Genomic DNA, 14,955 nt, shown 5'->3' on the forward strand with positions numbered 1-14,955 from the left:
ACTTGGGTAAGGAAAGGTTGGTCTTCTCATAAATGGACTTGGGCATACGGATGCTCATATAAAATCCTGACTCCCACAGAAATATCAGTTTCAGGCTGATTGTACTCTAAATGTGAAAAGAGAAACAATATGCTTCTAGGAGATCATTTAGGAGAATAACTTCATGTCGTCAGGGTAGGTAAAGATTTCGTACAGGACAAGAAAAAAAAACACTAATAAAACATAACATTTGGCTGTATTGAATTATAAACTTTCATTCAAAGACATCATTAATACAATGAGAAGGCCACGTAATTGGAGAAGATATTTGACAGACATATAACCAGTGGAGGTTTATATCTAAATTTAAAGAATTTCTAGAATGGCCCTGGCCAGTTGGCTTAGTGATAGAGCATCAGCCTGGCGTGTGGATGTCCCAGGTTTGATTCTCAGCCAGAGCACACAGGAGAAGCGCCCATCTGCTTCTACACCCTTCTCCCTCTCCTTTCTCTCTATCTCTCTCTTCCCCTGTAGCAGCCAAGGCTCCATTGGAGCAAAGTTGGCCTGGGTGCTGAGGATGGCTCCATGGCCTTCACCTCAGGTACTAGAATGGCCCCGGTTGCGACAGAGCAATGCCTCAGATGGGAAGAACATTGCCCCCTAGTGGACATGCCAGGTGGATCCTGGTCGGGTGCAGGTGGGAGTCTGTCTCACTGCCTTCCCACTTCTCATTTCAGAAAAATACACACACACACACACATACACAGAGACACACAATTTAAAAAAAGAATTCCTGGAATGAATATAAATAAGAATCCAATAGTAAAATGGACAAGGGACTTGAATAGACATTGTACAAAAGAGGATTTCCAAATTGCCAGTAAGTAAGTGAAAATGCACTTGACAACATTAGTTATGAGAATATTCCCCCAAATATTGCCATATTAGCTAAAATTAAAATTACAGGTGATACCAAGTATTGGTGAGGATTTAGAGCAATAAAAATTCTTATACCCACAGGGTTGGTGAAAGTATATATTGGTGAAGGTACTTTGGAAAAACTAAGAGATAGTAACTAGATCTATGATATAGATATGCCATTTCTAGGTTTATACCTGATAGAAATGTGTGGCCTGCAGCAAGGGAATTATTTATAATGGTCCCAAACTGTAGAAAACTCAAAATGTCCATCAACTATAGAATGAGTAAATAAATTGGCATGTTTATATCATGAGATATAATACATTAATAACAATGAATGGACTACCACCAATGGAGTGACTCTAACAAACACAGTGTTGCGTGAAAGGAGGCAGACACAAAGAAAAATATTCTGTATGATTTCATTTACACAATATTTAAAAACAAGGCAAAACTTAAATACAATGTTTAGGCATATATGCTTAGGTGATAAAACTACAAAGAAAAATAAGAAAGTAATTGACATTATATTAGGAAGTGTGTTACCTTTGGCAGGGGGCAGAGCCTATAGTTATTGGGAGAAGGCATGAAGGGTGATTTTGTGGTGCAGGAAATGTTTTATTTCTTTTCCCTCATGGTATTACAGAGAGATCGCTGTAATAAATGCTTGAGCTGTATTCTTCCATTTCTTGCATGTTTCTGTATGTGTGTTATAGTTCACAGTTAAAAACAAGATAATGGGGCAAATAAACCAAAAGATGACCTACTATTTGCTGACAGCAGACAAGAAACTGGCCCTAAATTTTTAACTGAGACTATCTATGGTAGGTCCAATTCCTGTTTATAGTCCTGTTTATGCATTCACAGGGCTGTAGTGATAAAATATCAAAATGAGGAAATGAAAATATGTCCCACTTTTTGATGCTTATTCGACTTTGGCTAATTTCCAATTCCATGAAGATTTGTAAGTTTTATAGGCATTCGCTGTTACAGGTCAGCTTTGATTTAAAAATCTGACTTGAGGGAATATCTTGAAAAACACATGTTTTGTGGGAGAGGAGCTTTATAGATTTGCAGAACAGCGTGAGGACTGGTATTGTTTGTGGCTGTCACAAAGAAAGAAAATCAGAGCAGACATTTTCAAATGACATTTCTAAAATATTCATTATGTTGAATCCTCAGAGATAATTGCAAGAATTCTTTTAAGTGATTGCAATGAAAATGAAGGGTGGGTTCTCTTACTTTGTGTCAAAATATCCCCAAATAAAGTCTATATTATAGTATCAAACTTCAATGCTACTGCATTTTTTTCAATGTATACAATCTATGTCATTTAAATGCTGATAGTTATAATGAAGAGTTTTTATAAGAAAGGCTAGCATTTGTGACGGTTGCATCTGGGTAATGAGGACCACTTAGCCTATTGGAGTGGTATCAAGCTGTTTTGGCATATAAGAGTACTCTGGCCATTGAAATAGCTCCCATAAATCCAAAACTAAATAACTTAAAACTGATAATGAGCCTAACCAGGCGGTGGCGCAGAGGATAGAGTGTCGGACTGGGATGCCGAGGACCCAGGTTCGAGACCCCAGGGTTGCCAGCTTGAGTGCAGGCTCATTTCGTTTGAGCAAAGCTCACCAGCTTAGACCCAAGGTCGCTGGCTTAAGCAAGGGGTCACTTGGTCTGCTGAAGGCTTGCAGTCAAGGCACACATGAGAAAGCAATCAATGAACAACTAAGGTGTTGCAATGCGCAACGAGAAACTAATGATTGATGCTTCTCATTTCTCCATTCCTGTCTGTCTGTCCCTGTCTATCCCTCTCTCTGACTCTCTCTCTGTCTCTATAAAAACAAAACAAAAAAACAAACAAAAACTGATAATGACAGGTTGATTCTGCTGGCACTGATCATTCCAGACCTCATATCTGCCAATTTTATGTGTGGCTTTAATACAATAACATTTATTGAACACCCACTGCATGAATCTGAATATCTATCTATCTATCTATCTATCTATCTATCTATCTATCTATCTATCATCTATCTATCTATCTATCTATCTATCTATCATCTATCTATCATCTATATACATCAGTGCTGAAAAATCCAGCTTCTATGGACGTAATATGTATGGAGGAAGACACACAAGCGTACACACTGTGACCAAGGATTGAAAGCCTCCCTTGTATTGGGCACAATGCTCTGCTCGGACCTCACATTCTCTGCTCTAATCCTCACAATGACCTTGAAAGACAGCCATTGTTTTGACCTTTTCAGAGAAAAGGAGGCTGAGGCTCAGAACTATTAAATTACATCCCCAAGACCACAGGATTAAGTGACAATGACTGTGGAAAAGCAAAATATAGCTTTACCTCACGGCTCCCAGGCATAGGACAAATATCTGGTTTTTGGCTTGTACAACTCTAAGATATGCATTTACTCTGATAGACTCAGAACATCTGTACATAAATGAGGACATGATTACTCTTCTAACTGGACATACAGGGTAGATCTGCACTGCCACAAAATGGGGGAAAGATCTGTCCACAACTTCACATACAGACAATAACTATTTCCACAGCCAGAGTCAAATAGTGAGTTCTGTGTAGAGATGAGGCAGGGCCTGCTTCCTGCTGGCATTTTTCCTTTGAAATGCTGGCACAGGGGAACTTCAGAGAGAGAGAGAGATGAGCTGGGCATGGGAGCTCTGCAGGAGGCTTACCTTCTGATTGATTTTCATCGTCTCTTCGGTGTGGTAGAGAAGGAACTTTTCACCTGAAGAAGTCAGGTTCACGTACACCTGAAGGCAGGGGTACTGAGAAAGTTTCCAGCAGTCCGGGCCACAGCTGAACGAGCAATTAAATGTTTCCGTAATAGATGCATTCAGCAAGGTGCACTGTGACTCTTCGGTCCACACGCTATGGAGAGACGGCAGGAGTAAACACAGGGCCAAAGAGCTCACAGCAAGGAAGGCGTAATTCAAGCGAATTGTATTGCCTTTGCCTGAAAAATCTCATCCAAATCTACAATACAACTATTTGTTCAAATTTATGCCTCTGAATAAAGCAGCTTCAGGCAAACCATGATACAAATGTAGACTTTAACTGTCACCTGAGAGCTCTTTCAATGGCTACCATTGGTTATAGTATAATATTTTCAAATGCTTGATTTATTTCTTTCCTTATGTCAAATTCACTGATAAGCATAAAGTGTCTTATTACACCACAACCCGCACTCATCTTGTGTTTCTACCTTGTAAGCAGTTTCCTGACATACCCCAGTTCCCCTCATCAGTGTCTGCCCAGTTTGTCGGCAGAAAATGTATAAGGGAGAAGAGGAAGGGAAATGACAAAAGAGTGGAGGGACTTGGGGTCCAACCTGACAGATGGAAAGAGAGGGATATATACTGTTCACAAAAATTAGGGGATATTTCAAAGTGAATATGAAGCGATAAAAAAAAGAAGCATTTGATTTTTTTTTTTGTTAAACAAGAACATCAGAAAAGCAAACAAGTCAGAGAAAGTTCAATTATGCAAATGAGATGCAAAACCAACTTTTATTTCATTGGTGAAAATGCACTATACAAAAGGCTAAAAGCACTGGAGTATCTGCACGTTCCCCGATTCCCTAATATTTGTGAGCAGTGTATTATCTTTAAAGTCTTTCTAATAGAGAAAAGATAACTCCACTCTTCGATTATACCAAGAGCAATTGTGCATCATTTGTAATCCTAATTATTGCTTTATGTACATTATCTTCTCTTGTCCTCCCAACAGCCCTACAAGTTGGGTATTAATTCCCTTTAGAGGAGATTGAACTGAAGGTCAGAGACATCAAGTAACACAGCTAGCAAGTGATGGAAATTGTCATTCCACCCAATGCTGGATTTCTCCAGGGCCCAGGCTGGTTCCGTGGTGCTGCCTCCTGTGAGCACAGTGGAAAAAAAGGACCTTTGAGGCTGAATACTGGGTTCATGTCCATGTCCTCGGACCTCTCAGTTAAAAAGATAAAAGAGAAAAAAATCTTCCAGCTGGTCATCAGCTTTTTATTCTAAAATATTTAAAATTTTATAATCAAGGTAACATTTGTCATTAGGAAATAACACACCAACAATCAATATTTTGCTTCTGGCTATAAGCCATACCCAGTTCACCACAGTGAACAGAAGACAGTATCTTTTCTTTGTAGATTAACATCCCTTCCTTTTGCTGGATGTGCATTGACAGGGCCCTTCTTTTCATGTTCAGTTTTATGCCAGAGGCAGCATTGTAGCCCTCACCCCCCCTGGTGGGGCAAATTATATTTTCTGAGACCATGGGTGGTCAGTGTTTGCTTATCCAAGGAGGAAAAAGCCTTAGCTGGTTCTGAGCAGATGTGGGGATCTGCAAGTGGTTTTGGAATCACTGAACACTGAGGCCTGAGGAATCAGCACTTTCATTGAGGAGACAGATGAAGGCATCCAAGAAACAGCCCAGAAGCCACAGATGGAAAAGAAGATGCCTTAATTTGAGCAAATTACTGTATTTCAGCTAGAGTTTGCTTCTAAAGTGGAAGTATTAATTTAGGTGGAGAACTGAATGCCACAAAATAGTTTGATTCTTTTTTGGATTGAAACTACAGTTTTTCATTTGAAAGGCTGTTATCTCTTTAAGCGAAACGATGTGAGACTTTCCCTATTAGTTAGAGCAATGCTGGGCTCTCCTGTGCTCAAAGTGTCTAATTTATGGGCAGAGTTAGGTAGGGGTGCTGTGGCTTACTCACAGGGAAATTCACATAAACTCTCAGGATGCAGCTGCCTCCCTATCTGTTCAGTAAACCACGGGAAAATATTAAAACCAAAAGTCTTCAAAATCTGTAATTCTTTTCAAGTTGGGGCATAGCCGTGTTTCTCAGCCTTGACAGCATATTATAGAGTCACCTGGGGAAATTTAAAGGATACTGTTGACTGGTTTCTGCTCTAGACCAATTAAATCTGACTTCTGGGAAGATGGTGGTAGGGATCAAGCACCAGTATTTTTCAAAGTTTCTCAGGAAGTTTAAATGTTGAGAACCACTGATGTGTGGGATGGAGAAGGGGGACGGGATGGAAAGTGAATGAGGGTGGAGAATAAACAGAGGTGTGAAGAGGCAAGAGCAGGGCCCTAGAATGATTGGGATGTGGGTTGACCCTTGGCTCTACCTTATACTAGAGATGTGTGACATTGGGCAAATTATTTCTATCTTCAGCCCCAGTTTTGCCATTTTTATAATGAGTACATTTGTACTTATCTTGTAGAATAGTTCTGAGAATTAAACAAGTAATATATGGAAAGTTCCTGGCACACAGAGGAGTTTATACATGGAGATATTTTATCATTGTTATTATACAAAGTTATTGCAACATATTATGTGCCAAACACTGCTTAAAAAGTTCTTATTAGAAAAGAAGGGGAGGAAGAGGAGTTAATAATCTATGGAGGAGGGAGAAGGAGGAAAACAAAAGACAAGCATCCCAACCACCCAATGGTGTTACCTCTGCATGTATGAGCGCAGGAGTGTGATTCCCAGCAGAAAGTACATCATGATGGAGCACACCATCATGGCCAGTCCCAGGAGAATGGCCCGGTCCTCTCCTGCTTTCAGTGCTGTGACAGTTTTCCTTTTGTCCAAGAGGTCGTGGTCCCTGATTTTTTGGTAAAAATTTCTGAGATGGAAAATAATAGAGTCTTATATGAGATTCACAGTTAATCAGTATACCCATAGAGGGGTGGAAATAAGTCACTGCCCATGCATTCTAGCACAGGGAGGCCAGGAGGAGCCCCCTCCAAACTTGCTTGAGTGCAGTTAGATCCCAGCATGTGCCCATTGCCTCCCAACATACCCACCCATACACACACCCCAACCCCAAACTTGCTGAAACAAGTAGCCCAAGCCCTCCTATTCTCTTTTGTCATGAAACAACTGTATTTGGCCATTTGCTGATAATATAAAAACAGTTTGATAAAAAAATCAACCTCAGGAGCATATTCAAAGCAACAATAAAAAATATACTGTGTTTGGCCCTGGCCGGTTGGCTCAGCGGTAGAGCGTCGGCCTGGCGTGCGGGGGACCCTGGTTTGATTCCCGGCCAGGGCACATAGGAGAAGCGCCCATTTGCTTCTCCACTCCCCCCCCTCCTTCCTCTCTGTCTCTCTCTTCCCCTCCCGCAGCCAAGGCTCCATTGGAGCAAAGATGGCCCGGGTGCTGGGGATGGCTCCTTGGCCTCTGCCCCAGGCGCTAGAGTGGCTCTGGTCGCGGCAGAGCGACGCCCCGGAGGGGCAGAAGCAGATCATTGCCCCTGGAGGGCGTGCCGGGTGGATCCCGGTTGGGCACATGTGGGAGTCTGTCTGACTGTCTCTCCCCATTTCCAGCTTCAGAAAAATACAAAAAAATATATATATATATATATTATATATAATATATATATATAATATATATATATATATACTGTGTTTTTAAAATATAAATTATCATTTACAACAAGAATTCTTTCTTCAAGAAATAAAGTTCTTCTCTACATATAAATAAATTATTTATTACTGTAAATAATTTTATTTCTCTCTACAGCTACAGAAAGGAAATGATCCTTTTACCTCTTAACATAGTGCTTTGGTTTTGTTGTTTTTTCCTTTTAACCCCCAACTGATCATCACTGATCTTTTAATATAATACTCCCTGAATACATAATGAAACTTTAATTCAAATAAATGGCAATATACATTGGGGATCTGATTTACCCTCTGTTGTAATAGGAATTATTTTGGTTAATATTTTCCTCAAGCTTAGGGTTCCTTAGGATGTTGGCTTAAGATTTATAAGCAATGTTAAGATATGGAGTGGTGACTCAGCTTTCTTTTCTTAAACGGGTAAACACTTGAGTGAGTTTAGAAAAATATTAGTCAAATCAAGGTGGGACTCTATAACTTTGGATAGTTATTCTTACTGTTCTGTCATTTATTGCACAGCAGCAACATTGGGTAGGAAAGAAAATGAGATGCGAGGCAAATGATCTCCTGAGTTCAAGCTCGATTTCACTGCTTACTAGCTCTGTGATTAACGACCAGTTCTTTGGCCTTTCTGATTCCCAGTTTCCTGCAAAGCGGAAATGATGTTTCCACGGCAGTGTAATAGTTAAATGAGATGCATACGTAAATTATTCAGGAGAGTGACTGACATGAGGTATTTAAAAAATGTCCCCATTGAAAAATGGGGTGAGCTTTGGCTCCACAACAAGAGCCTCAGAACATCCTAAAATTGCTATTCTCCAAAGAATTTTTAAAAAACAGAATGACAAGGAAATAAATAATGTAAAAAACTTAAGAGTAGAGGATTGGATTCAAAGCAAGATCTGGAGGAAAAGACAGAAAAGAAGTAAGAAATTGCTGGGGGTGTGGGCGCGTAGAGAGATTGGTAAGAAGGATGGCAGGAAGCCATGCTCAGGACTGCAGCCGGCAGGCACCAAGGAGCAGCATGGGACCTCGTCTGGTTTTCCAGTTTGGGAAGGGAGCTCTGGAGTGCAGGGGTGTGGGAGTTGGTGGTCTTTTGGGCCTGAGAACAGAGGGAAGGACAAATAGGAGGCTGAAAATAGAGAAAGAAACTCTTAAGTTATTTTTTAAAGCTTTGGGTAAACAGACACACAAACACCCCTAATATACATGAGAATAATTTAAGATTTTTCTTTAAGATTTTTATCACTAGTCATTCTTGTTGCTTAAAAAAGAAGCCAGAATAGAATTCTCTAAGGAACTTTGCAGGGAGGGAAGAAATGTCTGGTGTATTTGTGCAGTTGTGTGTATATTTAATTGTGTGAATGTTTATTTACCTTTGTGCTCCAGGATGGCCTTCCTGGTGTTTATGGTGAGCATCTGTTCCGGTTGGTTGGTATATTTTGGGCTGGTTGCTAAATATTTTGACTGACGATAGAAGTGTGAGAGTATGTATATACTTAATATATTTCCAAAAGGTTTTGGGGTATAGTATTTATAAATCTTGTTATTAGATGTAAAATTAACCAATTGGCTTACTACTATTATTTTAAAGTTCGCTTTATGAGGTAGTTTATACAAATCTCACTGTTTTCCGGAGGAACAGGCCCATTATGGGAAGAGGATCATAGAGAGGCTTTTATTCCTCATTTATTCATGGCCGCGTCCTTCCTCGCTCCCTTCCACCCTCACTCCTGTGGGCTGCTCACTGTTCTCACTGCCAGGAGCACTGAGAGATGCTATCATTGATTATTTCCAGGTTCCCCAGCTCGCTACCCCAGCTGGCCACCACTCACCCTTGTGGATTCCCCAATGTTTTCTGAGATTTTCTTTGAAAAATTTAGGGTTTATATCAAAGCTCCTTAAACTTGACCCCTTATAAATTGGAATTAAAAAAAAATTCAGCATCTATTAGTATCTAAAGGCCTTGAGCAGGCAGACCTCTGAAACAAGAAGAGACAGGCTGAGTGTTCAAAGACCTGCTGTGAAATAATTATCTGATGTTACTTTGCTATTATTGTTTATCAAAATGTATTTAATTCTGTTGGCTGCCATTGAGATTTGCATTTTCTGCAGATGGAAGCCAGCAAGGGCGGAGTGATAGGCTCTCAGTCCTAGCACTAGGCTGTCACACGGCATCACTGATGTCAATCTATACCCATAAAAGAGAGACAGTGCAATCAGTCAGAATGTCACCAGAACAAGAGCATATAAAAATGATTCAAATGGGTAATTTACAAATCACAATTTGAAAATGGCTAACAAATGTTCTTCATAAGCTCTGGAATGTGTGTCGAAGTGGGAAATGATTTTTTTCTATACAGGCCCAACTCATCTGGGAAATTAGGATATTATTCATCAAAATAAACGTGGGTGAGTGGGCTCAAATTCATAAAATTTATCAATAAGTTATTATTGAATTAATGGATAAATTAAGAAATGAATGAATGATTTGGAAAAACAGAGTTCAGTTTAAGTTCACAAACTTATCCTGAGTGCTGGTAATCTCTAGTTACTGGGGGTATGGCCCTTAACCAATAGGAAGACAGATACAAAAAAATCAACATTGGTTAATCAATTCAGAGATGGAGCTGTTCCCAGAGTGACCACAGAAAAGGAGTAATTTCCCCAGCTTGAGGGAGCAGGACAGAGACATGTACTGAGGTTATGGAAAGCTTCCTGAAGGAGTAATGGCTTCAGCAGAATCTTCAAAGTTGAGCCAGGGTTAACCAAATGAGGCCAGGAGCCCAGAATAGTTTAGACAGAAAGAATCACATAAACAAAGGGACAAAGATTTGTAGCTGCATGGTGATTGACAGAAACTAGCAGCATTTTCGGCCTGACCAGGTGGTGGTGCAGTGAATAGAGCATCGAACTGGGATGCAGAGGACCCAGGTTCGAGACCCCGAGGTTGCCAGCTTGAGCATGGGCTCATCTGGTTTGAGCAAAGCTCACCAGCTTGGACCCAAGGTCTCTGGCTAGATCAAGGGGTTATTCAGTCTGCTGTAGCCCCACGGTCAAGGCACATATGAGAAAGCAATCAATGAGCAACTAAGATGTCACAACGAAAAACTAATGATTGATGCTTCTCATCTCTCTCCGTTCCTGTCTGTCTGTTTCTATCTATCCCTCTCTCTGACTCTCTTTTTCTGTCTTGTTAAAAAAAAAAAACTAGCAGCATTTTCATATTACTGGGGGGAGTGTGAGATGGGGAAAAAGGACAGATGAGTTTGGAAAGGTAGTAAGTCATGAAGAGTTTTGTAAGTTATTCCAAAGAGCTTTAGTTAATGGGAAGCTGTCAGAGAGTGACATGATCAGAACCGAATTTCAGAATGATCACTCTGGCTGCTATGTGGAGATTAGATTAGAAATGGAACAAGACTTAAATCAGAAAGAAGAATTAGGAGACCATTACTGTTGTGTTTGCAAAGGATGATGAGGATTGGATCTAGGATCAAAGTAGGATGGATGGAAAGAATAGCATATATGGAGGAAGATCTAAGAGAGAAAACTTTAGGACTATGATGGCGAACCTTTTTATAAATACCTCCCACTTTTGCAGTGCTGGTCAACCTGGTCCCTCCGCCCACTAGTGGGCGTTCCAGCTTTCATGGTGGGCAGCAGCGGAGCAACCAGATGGTGCCACGATTGGCCCACCATGAAAACTGGAACACCCACTAGTGGGCGGGAGGGACCAGGTTGACCAGCACTGCAAAAGTGGGTGGTTTTTATAAAAAGGTTCACCATCATGGCTTTAGTATTGGTGATTGATAGAATATAGGTGATGATAAAGAAGTAAGGAAAAGGATATAGTTTAGATTTATGCCCAAGTACTTGGTGTGGATGACTAAGGACATGAGAGAGAGTGTTAAGGCAGGAAACCTTATTTCCCTGCTCATCAGGGTGCTAAAGGGAGAAGTTTTGTTGTCCTGGTAAGAAAGAAAAAGCTGACTGTGTATTTATAAATTCTCTTTCTGTAAAGCCAGTAGCCAGGGCCACCATCACAGCCCTCTGGCCCATGCATATTCCCATTAGATTCGGACAGCCGGTAATGAAACAATTGAGCCAAGAACTGGCCATCATCTTTAATCTTAGTTTGCACCCAGTGGGCATGTAAAAACACACACTGGGCTCCAAAACCCACTCTCACAAGCCTACTGACTTTATCCGAGTTTCCTAGAATCAAAGGTTTCTAGCTCACCAGACTAATTCACCTCTGTTCCCCATCTTCTTCTCTCTGCACAAACTCTACACAAACTGGCTTCTCCTTCAGCATTCTACCATCTTGGCTGCTTTTCCTCTCCTCCATGTGGCCTTTCCCTGCTCTCCTCTCTACTGCTAATCTCAGGAACCGAGTGAGCAAGCTCCCAGTCTGCCCCACTTTATAGTGCAGAAAACAAAACCTTTAATCCAATATACAAAATAGAGAAGTCTCTGATACAAAGTCCACCCCACATCAAAAAGGGTGGGAAAGGCTTAGTCTTAAAACCAAGCTCCAGGCTGCAAGAATCCTGCCTGCCAACAGCCCACCCCCAACACACATTAATACAATCATGCCCATCCCAAGCAATCACCTAGGCAACGGGATTCCATGTGGACAGTGCCATCTTTTTTTTTTTTTTTTTTTTTCATTTTTTCTGAAGCTGGAAACAGGGAGAGACAGTCTGACAGACTCCCGCATGCGCCCGACCGGGATCCACCCGGCACGCCCACTAGGGGCGACGCTCTGCCCACCAGGGGGCGATGCTCTGCCCATCCTGGGTGTTGCCATGTTGCGACCAGAGCCACTCTAGCGCCTGAGGCAGAGGCCACAGAGCCATCCCCAGCGCCTGGGCCATCTTTGCTCCAATGGAGCCTTGGCTGCAGGAGGGGAAGAGAGAGACAGAGAGGAAAGCGCGGCGGAGGGGTGGAGAAGCAAATGGGCGCTTCTCCTGTGTGCCCTGGCCAGGAATCGAACCCGGGTCCTCCGCACGCTAGGCCGACGCTCTACCGCTGAGCCAACCGGCCAGGGCTACAGTGCCATCTTTAACAAAGTGGCCGTAATATATTTTATCTGCCCAACAGTAAGCTTTTCCCCACACCTTTGATTGCTGCATGATGTGGGGTGGTACACTCTTATGAGGAATCCTGTTTATGCCTCAGACAAATGGCTTTGTATCAGAGACTTCCTTGTTTGTATATTGGATTAAAGGTTTTGATTTCTACACTATAAAATGGGGCAGAGGAGCCCATGCTGGAGGAGAGCAGATAAAGGCCATGTGGAGGAAAGGAGAAGCATCCAAGATGGCAGAGTGCTGAAAGAAAAGCCAGTTTGTGCAGAGTTTGTGCAGAGAGAAGGAGATGGGGAACTGAGGTGAATAAGGCTGGTGAGGTAGAAACCTTTGATTCTAGAAAACTTGGATGAGTCAGTGGCTTTGGGAGCCTTGAATGGAAAGGGAAGTGTGTTCCCAGTATGTGTATTTCTTGTGTGCTGGGTGCAAGCTAGGATTAAAGGTAATGGCCCACCAGTTCTTGGCTTCATTGTTTCATTACCATCTGCCAAATCAAATTCAAACCTGCATGGGCCAGGCGGCTGTGATGGTGGCCGTGGCTACTGACTTTACAAGGTATAAAACAGCAAATTGGATTTATAAGTCTGAAGCAGATCTAGCCTCAGCGTGTGCTCTGATGGAGCAGTCTTAGCTTCATGGTTCCTGGTATACCATAAATCAGTATGGTGAATACAAATCAATATTTACAAATGTTGACAATAACAAATAGTAGATATGTACAGTCTTTCATACATATACAAGGGAACATTTTGCTGAAATTTTTTTGAAGTATGTGAGTTATAAATCCACAAGGCAAATTCAAGTATGGTATAACAGAATATGTTGCTGTTGTAAAGTACCATACCCCAGATGCTGTAAAGTACCGTACCCCAGATGCTGTAAAGTACCGTACCTCACTTCCGCTGGTTTACGTAGAGATACCAAATCCAGATGAATTTTGAAGGGTTTTATTAAAAGGAGACTTATTAATATGCTGGCTGCATATGACTGACACAGGGTTGAGTAGACCCAAATCGTGCAGCCCCAAATGTATCTTAGAGGCTGGTTATATTCCCTTTGACCACTGTTGGGCAGATAAAATATATTATGCTCACTTTGTTAAAGATGACGCTGCCCACATGGAAGCCGTTGCCCAGGTGATATTAATGTGTGTTGGGGCGGGCTGTGGGCAGGCAGAATCCTTGTAGCCTGGGGCTTGGTTTTAGGACTAAGCCTTTCCCACCCTTTTTGATATGGGATGGTACAATCCTATCATGCCTCAGAAAGTGACTTTGTATTAGAGACTTCCCTATTTTGTATATTGGATTAAAGGTTTGGATTTCTACACTATAAAATAGGGGCAGAACGGGAGCTCACTCTCTTGGTTCCTGAGATTAGCATTAGAGAGCAGAGCAGAGAAAGGCCATGTGGAAGAGGCCAGGAGAAGCAGCCAAGATGGCGGAGTGTTGAGTGAGAAGCCAGTTAGTGCAGAGTTTGTGCAGGGAGAAGGAAGGAGATGGGGAACAGAGGTGAATAAGTCTGGTGAGCTAGAAACCTTTGATTCTAGGAGAACTCGGATTAAGTCAGTAGCTTTGTGAGCACTGAATGTGAGTGGGTTTTGGAGCCCAGTGTGTGTTTTTACTTGCCCGCCGGGTGCAAGCTAAGATTAAAGATGTTGGCCCATCAGTTTTTGGCTCCGTTGTTTCTTTACCAACTGTCTGAATCCTATGCAAACCTGCATGGGCCAGGCAGCTGTGATAGCAGCCCTGGCTGCTGGCTTTACAACCACATACAGGTTGGGGGGGAGCATGACAGCATGACACAATCATTAACAAGATTATAACATTTGTGTAGGGGATTTAAAAAACGTTAAAACTTTCAAGGTAACAATGGTGATGTCATTTTACATATCAAAATACCTTCATAAACCTTTTAATGTCTATCTTTCCTCCTTTGCCTAGAGGTACACATTAATCTCAGGTTTCCAGGAAGGGAAGAAGAGCTAAAATCAGTGTAGGGTGGTATGTAAATTCTGTCTTTCATTGAAAGGGAAAGGAAGTTCTTCAAATAACCTTAATCCTTTCAGAAAACTAAAACGAAATGACCCAGTTGTCCTTGTAAATCAGGAGATTTCTATATCCTTTTCCCTCCATTTTCCAAAGGAAGGACAGGACAGAAAGCCTGATTTTTCCTTTTTAAAATGGCATTGCCAATACTAAGTTTTACAGTTCTCTGGCACCTTACCACATTGCATAAAGAAGATTTTTAAAGAGCCAATGCATTTTCCTTTTACCCCAAGCAGTAGTCAACAGAATACAATTTTATTTCAAGCTCTATATTTAGATAGTTTTTTTTTTTTCAATTTTTTTAAATTAAATTTAATGCAGTGACATTGATAAATCAGGGTACATATGTTGAGAGAAAATATCTCTAGATTATTTTGACATTTGATTGTGCTGTATACTTCTCCCCCAAAGTTAAATTGTCTTCTGTCACCTTCTATCTGGTTTTCTTTGTGCCCCT

The 14,955-nt window shown here is 41.4% G+C and overlaps 1 protein-coding gene across 5 annotated transcripts in view; it reads right to left on the minus strand.

Moving 5' to 3' along the window:
• The window catches only part of KCNMB2 (potassium calcium-activated channel subfamily M regulatory beta subunit 2), a 293,224-nt gene that overhangs the window by 13,684 nt on the left and 264,585 nt on the right, over nucleotides 1-14,955 (minus strand). For all 5 annotated transcript variants that reach the window (XM_066347073.1, XM_066347071.1, XM_066347070.1 and 2 more), the window contains exons 3-4: nucleotides 6,412-6,582; nucleotides 3,622-3,817 (exon numbers count right to left, since the gene is read on the minus strand). In XM_066347073.1, the coding sequence (XP_066203170.1) occupies nucleotides 3,622-3,817; nucleotides 6,412-6,582 (367 nt within the window). The remainder of the gene's footprint in view (nucleotides 1-3,621; nucleotides 3,818-6,411; nucleotides 6,583-14,955) is intronic.

Source organism: Saccopteryx leptura, chromosome 8 (genome assembly GCF_036850995.1).
Source record: "Saccopteryx leptura isolate mSacLep1 chromosome 8, mSacLep1_pri_phased_curated, whole genome shotgun sequence".
In the NCBI taxonomy this organism is placed as follows: Eukaryota; Metazoa; Chordata; class Mammalia; order Chiroptera; family Emballonuridae; genus Saccopteryx; species Saccopteryx leptura.